Here is a 22,198-nt window from a genome sequence, read left to right on the forward strand (position 1 = left end):
TCGTTCATGGCTAGGGTGGGAGGATGTCACAAAGAAAGATTAGAGGGAAAAGGGATCCTGGGAGGGTGTAAAGAGGAAGGCTTTGAATAGATTGAGATGGAAGAGGAGCGTACGTAGCTGTGTTAGCCCCAGGTGGCTTGGTGCTACTGTAAGTTGTTAGTAGTATAATATTTTCATTGTAAGTGAATCGCCAAAAGACCCTCTCGGGGATGATATTTTCATAAACTTTTTGGGTAGCTCTCTTCACATATTTATTGATCAGTTAATGCCATTTTGGCCATCTATTTATTCGTCAATTTGATGCGCGGAATATTTAAATAAATATATGCCATATAACGATCAAACAGCAACAAAATGGAAAGTTTTTCGAATTTAGTTAGAATTCATGTTCCAAACTACCTTGCTGGTTTACCCCTGCCGAAATCCATTGGAGGATGGTTTAAATTAAATTGTAAGCCAAGTTGATTATTTAATTTAAATTAGGCTGGGTAATTTCTGACTTATACTTCCTGATAATAGGCCAGTCTAGTTAAGAAAGGTTTTGTGAAATCAATAGAGATTCTTACCACTTACCTTGGTATAAGTCTAGAAGTTACACTTTTCTGAAGGGAAAAATCTGAATAAAAGCAGTAGCCTACCCTGAGAATGCATGCCACCCCCATCATGGTTCCATACACAGTTGAATAATATATTTCTCTATTAATTGAACTTAATCATACATCACAGGCCCTTTTTGACTTTTCAAAAACGGCTTTTTCAGTAGTCTAGATTCTATCTCTGTCTGTGACTAAGGAATAATTTGGTAGGCTATCAATGCCCAATTGGAACTAGGCTATTCAGAAGGGAACACTAAGTTATATGCTATAATTATGAAAACAACTTAAAAACTATAAAATACATATCTATATTATCTCTAAGAGCACTTCACTGAACTTTACAGCCAGTAACCACTTTACAGCTCTTTTCAGCCTAGGCCTATGACCACTTAACAGCATTTTTCAGCCACTGACTTTTGGCTATTAAATTAGGACTAACCACATGAAAACATGTTTTTAGAATTGGATTTCATCAGTTGGAGGCTTAGAATTGTATCATCTCTTCTTCTCTAAGCAATTTGTTAGGAGTATCAGTTAAGTTAGTCTCACATGGTAAGATATCCTGCTGGCCAGATACTGTTTTAGTTGACTGTCTCTACAGGTCTTCCAGGATCTTAATGTCTATCTTAAAATACAGGGAAGCTAGAGACATTCCAACTTGTGCTGGATTAGTCCTTCAAACTTTAGACAAGTGACTTATGAGGAGCAAGTGCTAAGGGTACACTTGATCAACCCCAGAATTGAACTAGCACCATTGGTGGACTTCATAGCATAGGCAGTGCATTTTAATTCATTGTTAATAATTGTACTAAGATATTACTAATCATTTACTAAAGAAGTTAGATGGCCAGAAAGAAAGTAAGAGTGACAAGGTTTTTTTTTTACCAAAGTGAATGACATGGTGCTTGGTAACATTAAATTCAAGAAGCCAAGCCTCAACCCATTGACCAAACAAATCCATGTTATTCTGTGAAAGGGTGTGATCTTCCCCATTCACAGAATAACTTGTTTTGACTCAAACTTGATTTGATAAGGAAAGAATATGTTTCCAGAATCATTTGATAGCCCAAAGACACTGAAATCTAAGGAGAAGAAAATCAAGGAGATACCAGAAATTCTTCTTCAGGCTTGGCTGCAAGTTAATTCTGGCAAACTTTCATAAGCTTTAGAAGAGTCAAGTTGAATCATTTCAGGAGGTGTCTCTATATCAGGTTACTTAGTGACATAGTCATACAGGTCTAGAAGATTAGTATCAACATACTTTTCAGAACAAAGCATACTACAAGCACTGCAAATGATTATTTGCTTGAAGATGCTGGATAACTGCAGTATAAACTATCATTTCAAGAACCACAGCTACCATGCTTGTGGTTTGATAATTTTCAGCAAAGTGCTTTCTAGGGCCTGACTAATATGGATTTTTTTTAGTCTGATACCAATATAAAAAAAAATAGCAAAGGCTGATAGATGATATAATTACCAGTATAATCAACCCATACTTTAAGTGTGACATAGAGATACTTGAAAAGGTTCAGTGTAGAGCAACAAAGCTCCCTTTTTTCCAAAAAATAAATCTCTTATGAGCAATGACTAAAAAAGCTTGACCTTCCTACCCTAACATACTGTAGAAATAGAGGAGATGTCATCCTAGCATTTAAGATGATAACCAGGGATACTATTAAGCTCATTTTCAATCACAGTAAAAACACCAATTATTTTGTTCCACTGTGGAACTCACTCAACAAATTTACAATGTCTGCCAGGTCAGTTGACAGCCTCAAGATTGGCTTGGGAAGTGATGGAAGATGCAGTGGGATGAACCAGTATCATCCAGCAGGGTATAATGGCCCTCAAATGTATCAGGTAAGTAATACATCTAGTAACACCCAACAACAAAATCAAATTCCCCTGTATATATGTAAATAGATATGATAAATGAATTGTTGCATGAATATTGATTCTATGTTACCTGGAAACATCTACAGGTTCTTAAACCTTAGTTGCTAGAGGATGCAACTTAAGGTAATAAATTCCCATCCAAAAAATACTTACCTAAAGTTTTCTCTACCCTGTATTCTCTGCCTCTGAGCAAAACGTATGTAAAAATTATATTTTCTGACAAAATCTGAAAACTACCAAGTAGCATTGCTAGGCTACTGTGCTACTCCACTTTTTTCACAGTGAAGCACAACTTGTGTTTTGACAGCTTTTCTTTGAGCAAAAAGTATTTTTATAGGTAAAAATGGTATTTTCAGACAAAATCTGCCAACAAATATGAAAACAGCCAAGTAATATTGCTACTATGGTACCCCATTTTTTGCACTGTGGAGCATGACTTGTGTTATGTCAGTTTTTCTTTGAGCAAAAAGTATTTTTATATGTAAAAATTGTATTTTCAGATAAAATCTGCTAACAAATTTGAAAACTGCCAAGTAGCATTTCTACTTTGCTACCCTGCTTTTTGCATGGCGGCTTGGCATAGTCATTGATGACAAGTTCTAATTTCAGTCACTGTTGGATGCAAGCTGCAAAGGCCAACAAGGTCCTTACTTTAATCAAGCATTCAGTGACAAGTTGCTACCCTAGAGTCATCAAGAAGCCCTACCCAACCCTTGTTTGTTCTCATCTCAAGTTCAGTACATCCATTACAAGCCTGCCCTTGGAGTGTGACATAGTCACTTGAGAACATCCAGTGCAGGGCAACTAAGCTCCTTTTTACCAAACAACACATCCCCAATGAGTAACAACTAGAACAAGGGCTAAGAGCTCATATGGCACTTGTGACAGGGCAAGAAGAGCCAAGAGCTCATATGGTATGAGCTCTAACAAAATTCTAAGAATCAATAGATTGATTTAAAAGGAAAATCAGAGGCTTAATGCCGGTCAAGATTTAAAATAAGAGCTCTGAGTCATGATGTCCTTCTAAATATCAAAATTCATTAAGATCTGATCATCCACTTGTAAGTTATAAATACCTAATTTTTTTCTAATTTTTCTCTCCCTTTAGCCCCCTCAGATGGTCGAATTTGGGAAAACGACTTTATCGAGTCAATTTGTGCAGATCCCTGACACGCCTACCAATCCTCATTGTCCTAGCATGTCCAGAAGCACCAAACTTGCCAAATCACTGAAACCCTCCCCCCAACTCCCCCAAAGAGAGCAAATCCAGTACGGTTACGTCAATCACGTATCAAGGACATTTGCTTATACTATCCACCAAGCTTCATCCCAATTCCTCCACTCCAAGTTTTTTCCAAGATTTCCCCCTCCAACTCCCCCCAATGTCAAAAGATCTAGTCGGGATTTGAAATAAGAGTTCTGAGACATGAATTCCTTCTAAATATTAAATTTCATTAAGATCCAATCACCTACTTGTAAGATAAAAATACCCCAATTTTCACATTTTCCAAGAATTCCAGTTTCCCCCTCCAACTCCCCCAATGTCACAGGATCTGGTTGGAATTTAAAACTAGCTTTAAAGCACAAGATCTTTCTAAATATCAAATTTCATTAAGATCTGGTCACCCTTTCATGTTACAAATACCTCATTTTCTAAATTACCCCCCCCCCCTCAACTCCACCAAAGAGAGCAGATCTGGTCCGGTTATGTCAGTCATGTATCTTAGATAGGTTTTTATTCTTCCCATCCAGTTTGATCCTGATCTCTCTGCTTTAAGTATTTTCTAAGATTTCCAATCCCCCCCAATGATGCTGGATCCAGTTGAGATTTAAAATATGAGATCTGAGTTATGAGGTCCTTCTAAATATAAAGTTTCATGACGATCCGATCACTCCTTTGTAAGTTAAAAATATGTCATTTTTTCTAATTTTTCAGAATTAGCCCCCCCCCCCCAATAGAGCAGATCCATTCCAATTATGTAAATCATGTATCTAAGACTTCTGCTTATTTTTCCACCAAGTTTCATCCCAATCCCTCCAATCTAAGCGTTTTCCATGATTTTAGGTTTCCCCACCCCAAATTCCCCCCCAATGTCACCAGATCCGGTTGGGATTTAAGATAAGAGTTTTGAGACATGATATCCTTCTAAATGTCAAATTTCATTGAGATCTGATCACCCATTCCTAAATCAAAAATACTTAATTTTTTCTAATTTTTCAGAATTAACCCCTTCCCCCAATTACCCCAAAGAGAGCGGATCCGTTCAGGTTATGTCAATCATGTTTTCATTTTTCCCACCAAGTTTCATCCCAATCCCTCCACTCTAAGTGTTTTCCAAGATTTTAGGTTTCCCCCTCACAACTCCCCCCAGTGTCACCAGATCCGGTCGGGATTTAAAATAGCAGCTCTGAGACACGATATCCTTCCAAACATCAAATTTCATTAAAATCTGATCAACCATTCATAAGTTAAATATACTTCATTTTTTCTGAATTAACCAATTTGGTTAATACCAAGTGCCATAAAAACTAGGCCTGCCTACCCTTACACATCCAAGAGACATCATCCTCCAAATGAATTTGCTTAAACAAACTAAAATGTCTAAAGCTGACTTGCTGAATAAACACAGAAAAAGGTCTAGATTCCATCCTCCTATTATAAAAGTAAAGTCAAGCATTTGCCTTCTACTAAGCTTTAAGAAGGGTATAGTAGAATAAGCTAACTCTCAAAAAAGCTCTTATATACTGCTGACAACATGTATAAAAGTTAATATGTGAATAGAAGGAACTATTTTTACAGGGTTTTCTGTGTCTAACCAGTAGGACAGGATTGATACAGGTGCTTAAGATATCTAATCATGCTCTAATTTCAAATGTGGATTCATTCTTATAAGTTTTGTTTGCATAACACAATATTTACCCTCTTTTTGTGAGAGGTCTGTGTCTCAGAGGGGTCAGAAACAATAGCTCAAAAATGCCCTAGTCTGGACCTTAGATCCTTTTCCAGAAGTTTTATTCACATTGTACAACAATTTTCCAAGTAAACAAGCTGTTACATGTGTACATTTTCACCAAATTAGGACCCAGGCAGATGTTTTCATGCTCTTACCTCTACCCGTTTTCAAGGTTTTTACATGAAAGACACTTGTAAGCACTGCTGGACCCCATTGGAGCCTATGTCACAAGATTTTGTCTCCTTTGATCCAGTGTCTCAGTAAAAAGGAGTAAGTGCATTCTGTGTCTTATATGGCACACTTTAATTATACCTAGAAATCCTAGAGCACTATTCAGAAAGCAACACCATTTTAATTGTTGGACAGGAGGAGTAAGCCTTTTCTGAAACCCAGGACACCCTGCATAATTTATGATCCTTGCTCTGGGACTTTAGGAAACATGACACCCCTTGAAGCTTAGTTGTTAGGCCTTTTGACCTTTTTGTTAAATATAAAGTGGCTATTTTAGAATTTTGCCAAGTATTGAGGGGGACGTATTTAAAAGGACAAGCAGGGCCCTATTTCCTCCAAACACTATTCATTATGTCCTGAAAATTTCAGCTTATTACCCTCACCCATTCCTGAGATACTATTGATGTGCCTTTTTGACAATAAGCATGTACTTAGTGTGTTTTGGTTTGGTTCAACACCCCCCCAACATTTGATGAAAGTAGTCACAAGTAGAAGTAGCTGTAGCAGCAAGTATTTGCAATTGCAAGTTGTCATAGTGGCAAGTAGTGACAGCTGCAGTTGCAACCACAGTAGGAGCAGTAGTAATAGCAGCTCTGGGAGTTTCAAATTAGCTGTTCCCAAGATATTGCTGATTCCACCTAATGCTAGCCTAGATTCACACAGTGGCTTTCCATTTAGTTCAGCATCCCCCCTCAGTATTCCCTGAAGTTTCATCTCACCTTACTTAAGGAAGCTATCTATTTTCCCCTTGAGTCCTTCAGTCATTGGTGTTAATTTATACAAATTTAAAGCGGGGACCTTACCTTACCTTAGAACCTCCTGAGCCGTCAGTGGTGCATAGGGCGTCAACAAAGCTTCTCCATTCATCACAGAGCTTTGCAGCTGAAGTGATATCTTCCTGTTGTGGAGTGAGGGAAATGTTGGCCTTTTTCAGGTCCCAATCATACTGCCTCTGCAGTGTGTGTTTTGGTCAGCCTTATCTTTGTCTTCCTTCAGGCTGCCACTGATACACTCTTGAGGGCAGTCTGTCTTTGGACATGCATAGAACATGACCCAAATATGTCCATCTTTGTTTCTTAATAACTTCAGTCACTATTGGCTGGTTTGTTTTCAGCCAGATTTCTCTATTGGTAATTTTCTGATGCCAACTGATTTTGAGGATCCTTTGAAGGCAGATGTTTTTGAATCCAGGATACGTTTCTCAAGTTGTTGGTTGAGTATCCAACATTCACTGGCGTACATCAATATAGACAGCACATTGCTGTTGAACAGGCGCAATTTTAAACAATGTGAGTACTTGTTACTTCTCCAAATCAGTGTTAGTCTGTTGAAAGTGCCTGATACTTGTCCAATCCTTCCCTTGATTTCAAATGTTACATCACCAGTATTTTCTATCCAGCTTCCTAAGTATTTAAATTCTTGGACCTGTTCAACAGTTTTATCAGAGCATTGAAGAACTGGGGGGGGGGGAGAATTAAAATAAGCAGGGGGAGGAATTTTTCATTCTTTCCCTAAAGTGGGGGGAGGAATGAATTTTTTTTTAAATCTTGACGGGTCAATTATGTTGTTCTTTTTTCATTCTTGCTGTATCAAAATATGAATAAAAACGAATATTTTAGCAGAAATGCCAATTGAAAGTATTTCCAAAATCTAGGGTGAATGAGGGAGGGTAAAAATTTATGTACAGAAAGAAAGAAAGCACAACCTATAATAGAGGAAAAGAATGATTGAAGAAAAACAAACTACATATAAAAATATATGCAAAACCACAATGTGCATCAATTTATCCCCTGACAATCTATTGAATGGATTTGCTATTAAACAACTAATATATATTTTTTTTAATGCTAGGGACAAAAGCTGAATCTCTTTTTGTAGCTTTGTTTGAAAATAGGGTTTATACACAAATATATCTGTTCAAAGCTTGGTCTAAAAATACCTATTTTTTTTTTCTTCCTGCTACTTCCCCCTAAGGTTTTGGTAAACCATTTACTGTGGTTGACTTATATAGAAAGAACTAACTGATCAGGGTTTTCAAAAGCAGGGAATGCACACAAAATCAATTCGTAATTTTTTACTTTTAACCTTGGCTATTGGAAGCTTATGTTTGTACAGTCTTTCTACCAACTTTTTATGGGAAGTGCCAACACAAAACTTCCTACAGAGACTCAATATAAGTTACTACCAAGAATAGAACCATGTTTAAGCATCACATTTTATCCCAACTTTGAACGAACATACTCTCCCTCACAAAGCATCGATTCTACTATGGTTTTTACTGTTTAACAGTCTTAGTGTCCAGGACAGGGTTGCTAACCCTGATGATTCATTACTATTTCTAATAATTTTTTATATCATTTTAAGCAAAAAATCACTAAATCAGCACATAAATCACTAAATTATTCAAAAAACCACTGAATCCATAAAGAAACCAACAGAATCTAGTCATTTTTATTTCCATAGAGTGGCATCCCTGATCCAGGGTGCCTTAAATAAGTTAGTATCTGTAAAAAAATAACAAAAAACAACTTCACTTACTCTTGAAATGTTTCTTTTTATGCTTGTATTTAAAGCCTTTTAGTAATGGAACCCAAACATCATTGCTAGTTGGCATTTTGTCAAATTAGCTTGTAAAAAGAAATGTGTGTTGCATCATCATGCATACTATGACCTATTTTCTATGGAATAGAGTTTGTTCTTTGCTATAACAACCCGGATTATGTCATACATGGTTCTAATAAAACTATGACATCATATATTTATGAAAATGCTTTCTGAGAATGTTGATTCTGCTTTAAATGTTTTTTGTGATAATTACAAAAGCATGTAGATGTGACAAATTCCTGGTGTTATAATAACATAAGCTACTACAGTGCTATAGAAAAATGTAGTTTTTCATTAAAAATTGATTTTATTATTTTTTGAATATAAAAGGCACTATATGTGACAATTTTCTTCAAAATCAGCAATTAAACACTCTCTATGATGTTCCAGTGCCCTGCTATCTGTGGAAAAGAAAAAAAATATGCCGTATATGCAGAATATTGTGGTGAAAGCCACTGTCCTTGATTTTCAAGCTAATATATTTTCCTTGTTGTTCAAGCCAAGAGACGGTAAGTCTCCTAAATAGGGGTTGTGGACAAGGTAGTTGTAATAGTGTACTCCTGGTTTTGATCTCACCTTATTTTTAGGAGTTATGGGTTATTTTAGTTTTTATTAAAGGAAATGATTGTCTCTTACTAGGTTGCTAGCTACTGATGCAACCCGGGTTAAGTATAGTTAAGTCGTCTCTACATGTTAATATGAGAAAGAGCTCTTGGGTTATTCTTGGCTCAGTTGACCTACGTATCGTTCTTTTACAATAGGATATCTTGGGTCTCTAGTTCAATTCCTACTCCAGACATAAATTCCAAAAAAATCAATGGAAAAACGGCTTAGAAGCTTAAAAAATATCCTGTTGGAAAAGAAAAGAAGTTGTCATCTATAACTGTAGTTAAAAATAATGCGGTGTACAACTTTGGTTAAATATTAAGCTGCATATACAAGTTAGTATAGGCAAGAGTTCGTTCTTGTGTATTATAAATTTAACCCCTTTTCAAATCATACTGGGAAATTTCCTTCAACCCCTTTTGTAAAATTTCCCCCCGCAGATAACTCCTCAAAGGATTTTCGTATAGTATACCCAATAACAAATGCTTACGGTGAACAATGGTTACACAGTTGTGTAACACATTACCTGTTCCCCAGGGACTAAGGGGGATCTTGTTGTCCCCAAAGAATAGCTATTGAGCCTTTAAACCATTTTGAATCAAATTGCTATATTTTGATAAAATTTTGATCTACATTTTGATTGGATGATTTTTGGAAAAAAATTGGTTGTGGGAGGGGACTAGTTGCCCTCCAATCTTTTTGGTCACTTAAAAAGGACACAAGAACTTTGGCTGTATCCATTTTTATAAAAATTCTGATTTTTGGAACTTCAGTCACTATTGGGCTGAGCCACTCCTTGCTTACAACTCTATACCCTGAAGTCTTTGAAAGACCACTATGAAATAAAACAACAACTAGAAAAAAAGAGCCTAAAATAAAAAGATGCTGATGTTTCAAGAAGTTGTGCAATTGTTTCTATTGTAGCTCTGTTTTACCACATTTGTGTTTTGCTATTGCGGATTGATCTTGAACGTTATTCTTTACCATAAACTAGCTACTGCTACAACCTAGATCTTCACTAAAAATTATCATTTACTTTGGGCAGCAGTTCGTTCTTTAATATAATTTTACTAAGCCTCAAACTTTTGGTTCTCTTTTTTAAGGTTTCTGAATTTTCATAATCCCTTGTCAAAATATATACAAATGATTCTGCAATTACCAGTTTTTTTGCTCTTTAAGCTGTTTAATGCATACTTTTCTATGCATGAAAGTGACAACGTCATTGCAATGCTGATGTATATAAAAGTGACGTCACTCGCATTAATATTTTTCCCAAAATTAAAGCTCTTAGCGAATTTTTTCCACTTTCTGACCTATCTAGATTGTTTTTTTAAGGCCATAATATCTCAGGATGTCTATTTCCCCCAAAAATATGGAACCATTTTGGACAAAAAATAAGTAAATACATACTCAATCATTCCTCGCTTATAAAGATTAAATGAAAAAACTAGTTTTTTAACTGTAAGTAAGGAGCGACATTAAAACTTAAAACGAACAGAAATTACTCCGTATATGAAATGGGTTGTCCCCTCTTCAACGTCTCGCTCTTTACGGTAAAGTTTGACTCTTTGCCACAATTCTACTTTTTAAAACAATTAAAAGCTTTAGCGTAAAGAGCGAGGCGTTGAAGAGGGGACAACCCATTTCATATACGAGTAATTTCTGTTCGTTTTAAGTTTTAATTTCGCTCCTTACTTACAGTTAAAAAACTAGTTTTTTCATTTAATTTCTGAACGTTTTTGAATTAATGCATGTTTGATTTTGGCTCTCCACTATAGGACTTGTCCAATCTTATTGAATTTTTTGTATTGAATCAGATTAACAGATTATTAAAATGAAATTTGCATATTAATTCCTTTTTTGGCTAAATAGCTTTCTTTTAGTTTTGATCAGACGATTTTGTGAAATAAGGGGTGGGGAAGGAGGCCTAGTTGCCCTCCAATTTTTGGTTACATAAAAAGGCAACTATAACTTTTAATTTTTAACTAACGTTTCTATTAGTAAAAAATATACGTAACTTAAGAATTAACTTACGTAACAAACTTTTATATTCTTATATTTTTATTATGTATATAAGGGGGTTTGTACCCTCGTTAATGCCTCGCTCTTTACACTAAATCTTAAGTTTTGTCTCAATTCTTTAAGAATGACCCCTGAATCAGAAAGGCCGTAGAATAAATAGTTGAAATTACTAAAAATACTTTTGCATAAAAAGCGAGGTATTTATCTCCTCCTAAATACCTCGCTATTTATGCTAAAGTATATTTACAGCCCCTGATATGCGTAATAATCTCTGTTCTTATTAAGCTTCAATGCTACTCCTTACTTTCTCCTTAATTGAAAAAACTTTTCATGTTTATTTTTTCATTGTTTTTTTTATAGTAGTTTTAGAAAATCCTCCGCCCTTTTCATTGAATTTCTCTTCCCCCATGACATATTTCTCCAAGGAAAGATTTACCCACATAGCCTCCTCCCCTCAGCCCCACCCCCAAAACCAAAAAAATCCCCCTGAAAACGTCTCTACACTTCCCAATAACGATTATTATATGTAAACACTGGTCAAAGTTTGTAACTTGCAGCCCATCCCCCAGGGACTGTGGGGGAGTAAGTCATTCCCAAAGACATAGTTATTATGGTTTTCGACTATGCGGAACACAATGGCTATCTTAAAATTTTGATCCGTTGACTTTGGAGAAAAAATGAGCGTTGGAGGGGGCCTAGGTGCCCTCCAATTTTTTTGGTCACTTAAAAAGGGCACCAGAACTTTTCATTTCCGTTAGAATGAGCCCTCTTGCGACATTCTAGGACCACTTGGTCGATACAATGACCCCTGGGGAAAAGAAAAAAAAACAACAAAAAAACAAACAAACAAATAAACACGCACCCGTGATTTGTCTTCTGGCAAAAAATACGAAATTCCACATTTTTGTAGATAGGAGCTTGCAATTTTTGCTATAGGGTTCTCTTATACGCCGAATGCGATGGTGTGATTTTCGTTGAGATTTTATGACTTTTACGGGGTGTTTCCCCCTATTTTCCAAAATAAAGCAAATTTTCTCAGGCTCGTAACTTTTGATGACAAAGACTAAAGTTGATGAAACTTATATATTTAAAATCAGCATGAAAATCCGATTCTTTTGATGTATATTTTAGGATCAAAATTCCGTTTTTTAGAGTTTCGTTTACTATTGAGCCGGGTCGCTCCTTGCTACAGTTTGTTACCACGAACTGTTTGATAACTTTTCAAATGATGGTTTTATTATCTTAGCTTTTAGTTACTACGTGCTGTAGTAGGACCTAGTAAGAGACGATCACGTCCAATACCAAGATATATAATAACCCATAGCTTCTATAAAAATACTAGGATTATTGGTTTGATACAATCACCTCTGGGAGGAGCAAAGGAAAAAAAGTCCTTTTTTCATATTTCCATTGAGCAAAATAAAGAAATAAACATTTTCTTTCTTGAATTTCAAAATGTAGTTCATATCCTCATTAAAAAGAAAAATACTCAGTACCATTTTCGGTTTGTATGGCACTTGGTATTAACCAAGTGAAACATAGCAATTGCAAATTCTGTCGGTCCCGGTTTTGCTACTTTAGGCACTTCCAGGTAAGCTAGGACGATGAAATTTGGCAGGCATATCAGGGACCGGACCAGATTAAGAAAATAGTCATTTTCCCGACTTGACCATCTGGGGGGGGGGGGAGTGAGAGGCCCGTTAATTCGGAAAAAATAGAAAAAATTAAGTATTTTTAACTTACGAACGGTTGAAATGTGATGTTTGGAAGGATATCGTGTCTCAGAGCTGTTATTTTAAATCCCGACCGGATCTGGTGAAATTGGGGAGGGGGAGTTGGGAGGGGGAAACCTAAAATCTTGCAAAACACTTAGAGTGGAGGGATCGAGATAAAACTTGGTGGGAAAAATAAGCCCATGTCCTAGATACATGATTGACATAACCGGAACGGATCCGCTCTCTTTGGGGTAGTTGGAGGGAAGTTAATCCTGAAAAATTAGAAAAAATGAGGTATTTTTAACTTACGAACGGGTGGTCGGATCTCAATGAAATTTGATATATAGAAGGATATCGTGCCCCAAAGCTCTTATTTTAAATCCCGGCCGGATCTGGTGACATTGGAGTGAGTTTGGGGGGTGGGGGGTGGAACCTAAAATCATGGAAAACGCTTAGATTGGAGAGATCGGGATGAAACTTGGTGGGAAAATAAGCAGAAGTCTTAGATACGTGATTTACATAATTGGAACAGATCCGCTCTATTGGGGGGGGGGGGGGGTTAACTCTGAAAAATTGGAAAAAATGAGGTATTTTTAACTTACGAAGAAGTGATCGGATCTTCATGAAACTTCATATTTAGAAATACCTCGTAACTCAGATCTCTTATTTTGAATCTCAACCGGATCCAGCGTCATTGGGGGGGGGGGGGGACCGGAAATCATAGAAAATACTTAAAGCGGAGAGATCAGGATGAAACCTGATGGGAAGAATAAAAACCTGTCCAAGATACGTGACTGAAATAACCGGACCGGATCTGCTCTCTTTGGTGGAGTTGGGGGGGGGGGGTAATTTGTAAAAATGAGGTTTTGTAACTTACGAAAGGGTGACCAGATCTTACTGAAATTTGATATTTAGAAGGATCTTGTACTTTAAAGCTCTAATTTTAAATTCCAACCAGATCCTGTGACATTGGGGGGAGTTGGAGGGGGAAACCGGAATTCTTGGAAAACGGAAAATTGGGGTATTTTTTCTTACGAATAGGTGATCGGATCTTAATGAAATTCAATATTTAGAAGGAATTCATGTTTCCGAGCTCTTATTTCAAATCCCGACCATATCTTTTGAAATTTGGGGGAGTTGGAGGGAGAAATCTTGGAAAACACTTGGAGTGGAGGAATCGGGATGAAGCTTGGTGGATAGAATAAGCAATTGTCCTTGATACGTGATTGACGTAACCGTACTAGATTCGCTCTCTTTGGGGGTGGGTAGAATAAGCAAATGTCGTAGATCCTGATTGACGTAACCGGACTGTATCCGTTCTCTTTGGGGGAGTTAAGGGGATCCAGTGCTTTGGCGAGTTTGGTGCTTCTGGATATGCTAGGACGATGAAAATTGGTAGACGTGTTAAGGACCTGCACAAATTGACTTAATAAAGTTGTTTTCTCCGATTCGACCATCTTGGGGGGTTGAAAGGAGAGGAAAAATTAGAAAAAATGAGGTTTTTTAAACTTTCGAGTGGGTGATCCTTAGATTAACTCTTAATTCTAATTGATTCTTAGAATTTTGTGAATATGTGAATATGTATTCACGTTCATCCTTGTTTAACTATGTACATTAGCCATTAAATTTTTACTGATTAAATTAAATTAATAAAGTTAGAGTAGAATTATTGTCCATTATACGTTGCGATGACGTTGTGGAAAGAGCTATACTTTTTAATCGAAGGTTGGTAGGTTCAATCCCACCTGTCGCAACGAACTGAGGAATGAGAACAGTCTCGCCCTCGAAAGGCCCTGTCAAGATTGTTGCCTCTTTTACGTTTCCCATTATTTTGTTTTAGGGCAAGTCGCATGCTGTTGCAAATCTTTGGTGGTTTAATATTTTGCAACAGGATTATTGGTACGCCAATTCTTAGTTGTAGCACGTGCGGTGGAATCCCTGGGAGATCCAGCGAATTTAAAAATTCCGATGGATAGTTACTATCCTAGAGTCATATCAAAAAAGGAAGTACAGAATTACAACCACCTTGGCTTAAACCCCTATATAGGATACTTACTGTCCTTTGGCTTGAACACCACGGGAAAAACACTGGCTTGATAATAAAACAAGTTGCTGTAACCAGGATATTCTGCATATGCGGCCTTTTTTCTTCTTCTTTTCCTCAGATAGCTGGGCAGATAGCGGGAAATTTCTGCAAATTAGTTTCCCTAGCTGTATTGCAATATTGAGAGTATTTGAAATAATAATTACCCATTCTGAATCGATTATAAATGGCTATTTTTCTCGCTAAACGGTTTTTTTCTAGGAATATATTTTTAAGTTTTGTGTTATTAAGAACCATTTTACCTTTTGGGGCTCAAAATTTAATTTCCTCCAGAAGCAATTTTTAAACTGAAACAGAGGACAAAAAAGACACCATCCTATGTATTCACGTTCACCCTTGTTCAACTATGTAGGAACAATTTTATTGAAACAAATTTTGAAACAAGTTTAGTGGTTGATTATATAATTTACCGCTAATATTTTCTAGTTCTAAAACGTTTTTGCTTTCATTTTCTTCTTTTATTGCCGATGATATATAAATAGATTTGTAATACCTGGGGGATCATATTCTTATAGTGTCACGAGCCAGCAAAAAATTAATTTTATGGTTTTTTTTCAGAGGGGAACTATCCAGGTTGCAGCAGTAGCTAGCAACCAAGTTTTTGACGATCATGAAATAGTAAATATGCAAAAATGAAATATCCCATAACTCCTAAAACTAGAGTCATATCAAAAAAGGAAGTACACAATTAGAACCACATTGGCCTAAACCCCTATATAGGATACTTACTGTCCTTTGGCTTGAACAACACGGGAAAAACACTGGCTTGAAAATTAAAAAGTGGCTGCAGCCACGATATTCTGCATATGCGGCATTTTTTTCTTCTTTACCTCAGATAGCGGGGTAGATAGCAGGAAATTTCTGTAAATTAGATTCCCTAGTAGTATTGCAATATTGAGAGTACTTGAAATAATAATTACCAATAAATGGCTATTTTTCTCGCTAAACAGTTTTTTTTTAATTTTTTAAATATTTTTAAATTTTTATTTTAAATTAATTTATATTTTTATTTTATTTTAATATTTTTAAATTAAATATTTTTAAATTTTGGTTTATTAAGAACCGTTTTACCTTTTGGGATGCAAAATTTAATTTTGCGGACAAAAAAGACATCATCTTATATATTCACATTCATCCTTGTTCAACTATTTACATTAACCATTATCAGAATTTATTGTTCATATCTATATATATAAAAATAAGTTGTCTGTGTGTGTTTGTGTCGAGTCACGTCATGTTTGTGTGTCGACTGACGTCATGTTTGTCGACTGACGTCATTATAAGGATTGAGCTGTATGCGTCATGAAGTTGTTTGTCGACTGACGTCATGTTTGTCAACTGATGAAATTTCATACCCGTACAGCGGGACACAAACGACGACCGGGACACAGGGAATATAAATGACGACCGGGAACCTCAAAGAGAAATTACAGACTGGGACACCCGGACACAAACCACGACCGGGACACAGGGAATATAAATGACGACCGGGACACAACTACAACGGGGACGCCGGGGGCACAGGCGGGATATATAAATGACGACCGGGACACAGGGATTGTTCGAATAGAAATTACAGACCGGGACACAAATGACGACCGGGACATCGGGACACAAATGACGACCGGGACACAGGGAATATAAATGACGACCGGGAAACTCAAAGAGAAATTACAAACTCGGACACCGGGACACAAATGACGACCGGGACACAGGGAATATAAATGATGACCGGGACACAGGGACACGTCATTAGAATAATGAGGTATATATCTGAATACGGATTGTTTTTCCCATGGACAATTATATGTTGCATGTTCAAGAGTCAGTAAACCTGACAATCTATTTATATGCACAGACAATGGGACAGCGAAGAATGTTGTATATTCGCATGTTTTACGTAGTTAAAAACACACACACACACATATATATATATATATATATATATATATATATATATATATATATATATATATATATATATATATATATATATATGTTAAAAACACACACATATATATATATATATATATATATATATATATATATATATATATATATATATATACTAGCTGTTGGGGTGGCGCTTCGCGCCACCCCAACACCTAGTTGGTGGGGCGCTTCGCGCCCCACCAAGCCCCCCCGCGCGAGTAAGTCGTTACGCGCCATATTAGTTACGCGCCATTGTAGTTGTGTCCCTGTGTCCCACCTGTGAATATAGATAGATTTATATATGTGTTTCAAACTACGTAAAAATTGCGAATATACAACATTCTTGGCTTTCCCATTGTCTGTCCATATACAAAGCCGTATGTACTAATAATGACGTCATATGCAAACACTCTTTTTACAAACAAACAAACATGCATACACACAACTCGTTTTTATATAGATAGATAGATAGATAGATACAATACAAATTAACTACGTAAAACTTGTGAATATACAACAGTCTTCGCTGTCCCATTGTCTGTGCGTATAAATAGATTGTCAGGTTTACCGACCCTCAAAGATGCAACATACAATTGTACATTGGTAAAGCAATCTGTATTAAGATCTATACCGCATTTTTCTAGTGATTGCCCTTGAGCTTTGTTGATGGTTGTTGCAAATGCTAATCGAATTGGGAATTGCAATCTTTTAAATTGAAAAAGCAGATCCGTTGGAATCATGGGAATGCGAGGAATAAGAACAGCCTCACCCTCATAAGGCCCTGTCAAGATTGTGGCCTCTATTAGGTTTTCCATTGTTTTTTTTTACGGCAAGTCGCGTGCCATTGCAAAGCTTTGGTGGGTTGATATTTCTTAAAAGTATTATTGGTACGCCTATTTTTAGTTGTAGCACGTGTGGTGGAAACCCTGAAGGATCTATGGAATTTAAAAATTCAGATGGATAATTAACCGCTTCATTTGGTTCCAAAATACAAATTGACTGCGTAAAACTTGCGAATATACAACATTCTTCGCTGTCCAATTGTCGCTGCATATAAATAGATTGTCAGGTTTACCGACCCTCGAACATGCAACGTACAATTGTCCATGGGAAAAACAATCAGTATTAAGATCAATACCACATTTTTCTAATGATTGACATTGAGCTTTGTTAATGGTGATTGCAAATGCTAATCTAATTGGGAATTGCAATCTTTTAAATTGAAAAGGCAGATCCGTTGGAATCATGGGAATGCGAGGAATAAGAACAGCCTCACCCTCAAAAGGCCCTGTCAAGATTGTGGCCTCTATTAGGTTTTCCATTGTTTTTTTTTACGGCAAGTCGAGTGCCATTGCAAAGCTTTGGTGGGTTTATATTTCTTAAAAGTATTATTGGTACGCCTATTTTTAGTTGTAGCACGTGTGGTGGAAACCCTGAAAGATCTATGGAATTTAAAAATTCAGATGGATAATTAACCGCTTCATTTGGTTCCAAAACTGTGTCGACTGACTTGTAAAGGACTGCCTGGTCTTGAATCTTGGTCAAAACAACATTGTTGATTTCGTGGACGTCTATATTTTTGGATGCGAGAATCGCTCTTTCACTTAGCCATTTATTATTATTTGTATAATTTTTTAGAATATTCGGAAATACTTTTTCAATCAATTCATTTTTGGACGTCACTAAATTACAGAAATCAGCAGGTAGTTGTATACGTCCTGAAATTGAGTCTACTGGGAGCTTTCCGTTTCCCATTGCCAGCAATTGATCTGAAAATGTTTGACCAGAGTCATCGTTTTGCAATCGGACACGCATATTTGTAGTTAATTTTAATGTTTTTACGTGTGCCCATAAATTAGAATTTTTCAGGCAAGCATTCATTTCGTCTGCAGGAGTTGATCTAGGTATTATAGGTAATGTTTGCCTGAAATCTCCCGCAAGCAATATTAAGGTGCTGCCAAAGGGTTTCGACTTCCCTCGCAAATCTTTCAAGCATTGATCCAGAGCCTCGAGCGATTTTTTGTGTGCCATTGTGCACTCATCCCAAATAATAAGTTTGCATTGCTGCAATACTTTACCCATCCCAGATGATTTGGAAATATTGCACGTGGGAGTTTCTGTAGAATGCAAGTTCAGAGGAAATTTCAAAGCGCAATGAGCAGTTCTTCCACCATGCAGCAATGTTGCGGCTATTCCGGACGACGCAATTGCCAACGCTATATCATTTTTTGATCGAATTGATGCCAGAATCAGTTTTATCACAAACGTTTTACCAGTACCTCCTGGCGCATGGAGTCGATAACGTTGTTATCGACACAATGCATTATCGTATCATAAATGTCTTTTTGTTCCGACGTTAACTTGGAAATGTTATTTTGTACATACGACAATAGATCACTCGTACTGTAACTTTGTTCACGATCCAATTCTACACATGTCGAAACAGCAGCGATACGGTTAGGTGAAGGCATTCCCAAATCCTGAAGAGGTTTGTTTGCCATACTTACGCACAAATCTTCTATAACAACTAAAGTGTAGTTATAAATTTCTGATGTAAAATCAAAAGTCATATCTGACGTCTCTAACTGTTTTCGATGAAGTATATCTTCGGACATTTTTGACTTATATTTTTCCCATAACTCTGTAGGAGCTGATGGAGAGCAAGTTGTTAAAATGATGCCAAACAATGCACGAATTTGACTTGGGGTTGACGTTTCGCACGCGTCATTGATGCAGTTATCCCAGTGTTGGTCATTCTCCAATAAATTCAGAGCTTGGCATGCACTACGGTAAGTGTCATGTATAGTACCATTTACAGTCCTCAAATACTCAAAGGATGTGGGACCGGGTACATTCACCAAAAGCAGGCGTAGAAAGAAGCATTCATGTTGATTGGGGTGAACGGTGTAGAGTCTTCCTATCGTGGTATCTTTGAAGATGGTAGGTTGGCCGTCGACTGACTTACACGGTTTTCGACGTTCAAATACTTTATTTTTAGTGTTCCACGTGTAATACGAAGGCACTTCAGTATACAGCAGTTTTTTTGCAAAAGAATCATTTTTGCAAAGCGAAAAAAAAGCTGTTAATGTTGTATCCGGTGGATTCAGGACTCTTTGTTGCACGTTGGTTTCCGTGAAATAAACACGTTGACCATTCTGTAAATGTACCGCTAAGTGAACAACAGCTGGACTACGTTCATGTATCGGAAATGAAAGAATTCGCCAAACAGCTTCATTACTGCTTATGTATCTTCCAGCCTGATATTCTACGATTTCATCGAAATCTTTGATTTCGGACTGCAAGCCAAAAACTGCCATGTCACTGCCTTTGTTGACGTATTTACATATGTATTTGATTGCCTTTACGGAGTTACAGTATTCAACGTTTATGTGTGCATTAAATGTTTTTGATAATAATGGGGAATATGGAACAACCCACTGGTTATCTACTTCGATGGTGGTACCGTTACGCTTCTTTATTATTGCTGTTTTACCGCCATCTTCAGTAGATCTTCTTCTATATTGTGGGTAACCATCATTGCCAGTAATTGTTTTGGGTACTAAAAGTCGAGGATATTGCTTTGTGCACCTTCCTTTGGCCATGCATGGTGAATTTTCGTTCAGTGCACCGCAAGGTCCATGTATCATATTTTTTACAATAATATCATGTAACCCCTTATCGACATTTTTATCAGGTATTTCAGCGGAAATCACATCATCAATTTCGTTCGAAGTAATTTTTTTATGTAGCCAGATTAGTATATGTGCGTGTGGCAAACCTCGTTTTTGCCATTCCACTGAGTACATCCAGCATCGCACTGACCCAAACACTTCATGTTTTACAAGGTAGTTTATCAGTGATTTCAACTTTTGCCGGAAGACACGTGCCGTAATGTCATGCCAATGAACCGCCGATTGTCTTTGAAGTAAAAGCTGCAGTATCTCGTCCCAAGATTGATTACATGTAAATGTAATAAATAAATCTGGACGACCATAGAGACGAACATACGCAATAGCATCTTGAGCATATTCATGCATATGACGGGGACTGCCAGCATATGACGAAGGTAAAATTGTTAATCTTCCAACGTTTGTGGTATTACCGTCATTTATAACTGCATCTCGCAAATGAATGTATTGTTCAGAGCGGAGCTTGGTCTGATTCAGGCGGATATATAGCAAACGTTCTGATTCAATTTTAGCATACATATCCACGACAAATTGGTGAAACAATTCACGGCATTTTAAAATATAATTTTCTTCATCCTGCCGAATCATTAGTCTATAGGAATAATAATGCATTGCACTGCATTTCTTATTCATTTCTTTGTTAGTGGCTGGATTCATCAATTTAATATTAAAGTGATAGCCGTCGGCTCCATCCCAAAAAATGATAGGATATTGTAGGGCATCGTAGCATCGATGAGTTTCAGCAATTCTTAACAACTGAGCGTTTCGCTTATGAAGAATAATATCTCGAGGTAAAAACTGATCACCGACCATAACGATTGCCACTTCGTCGATAGTCGGAGCATTGTATCTACGCACATGTTGGCCAGGAGGCGTTTTGTCAGCGGAAATAACAATTTTATGCGTATCAGTAGGCATCAAATCGATGGCTGTTTTGAACAGACGCACTAAATTATTATTTTCGTGGAAAAGATGTTGCAATTGGGAAACGATTGTCCTTTCAACGTTGGGAGAAATTTCGCAACGTGCATTCAATTCAGAATTTCTATCACTGATGAAGTACAATTGTAAAAATTTATGATTCTCGCCTGAGAATGGTAGAAGGGACCCTGCTTTATGATAAATTTGCCCTTTTACTTTGAAAGTAGACATAAATTGATCTGGATTTTCGATTTGGGCTCCAAACGACGTCATTTGGAAACATGAGTTGTATTGTCTGATTTTTGACAAAAAACGCTTAGATTCTGACGTAGTTCCAGTAAGGAAAGTCTTCAATGGCTCTGGTGGTGCAGCCAATAGAGGAAGTTTAACTTTTCCTGAGGCGCAACACATTCCCATTGTTTCACCATTGAATTTCAAGGCCTTGCAATAGGGACAAATTTTAGACATTGTCCCGATTTGAACACATCTACTCAAGCTATAATCATCGACTGGGTTGTATCTGAATGCCAGGCGATAACTTTCAGGTTGCTCTTTTTTCACATTCTCTTTTAGCAGCAAGTCTGCTTCCGCGTTGCTCTGGTAGTTCCTCGGCATGCTTTCTGTTCTTTCTTTCTCTATCAGCCTCAGGCCTGTTTCCCTGCTGTTCTTTTGATTCCTCGGCATGCCTTCTTTTTTCACTTTCTCTTTTAGCAGCAAGTCTGCTTTCGCGTTGCTCTGGTAGTTCCTCGGCACGCTTTCTTTTCTGACTTTCTCTATCAGCAGCAAGTTTTTTGGCATAGACTCTTTGAGCATCTTCATCAGTCATTGTAAACTTAAACATTAATAGATTTCTACGTGAACATATGTCTTATATAACTTGAATGACGTCACCGTCAAAGCAAAAATGACGGGAACTAATTTCATG

The 22,198-nt window shown here is 37.0% G+C and overlaps 1 protein-coding gene across 1 annotated transcript in view; it reads left to right on the forward strand.

Annotated features, from left to right (window-relative positions):
- The first annotated feature begins 310 nt into the window (after nt 1-310).
- The window catches only part of LOC136032197 (CDGSH iron-sulfur domain-containing protein 2 homolog), a 37,999-nt gene continuing 16,111 nt past the window's right edge, over nt 311-22,198 (forward strand). The window contains exon 1 of the mRNA XM_065712408.1: nt 311-451. Within this exon, the coding sequence (XP_065568480.1) occupies nt 355-451 (97 nt within the window). The 5' untranslated portion in view covers nt 311-354. The remainder of the gene's footprint in view (nt 452-22,198) is intronic.

This window comes from Artemia franciscana, chromosome 10 (genome assembly GCF_032884065.1).
Source record: "Artemia franciscana chromosome 10, ASM3288406v1, whole genome shotgun sequence".
Taxonomy (NCBI): Eukaryota; Metazoa; Arthropoda; class Branchiopoda; order Anostraca; family Artemiidae; genus Artemia; species Artemia franciscana.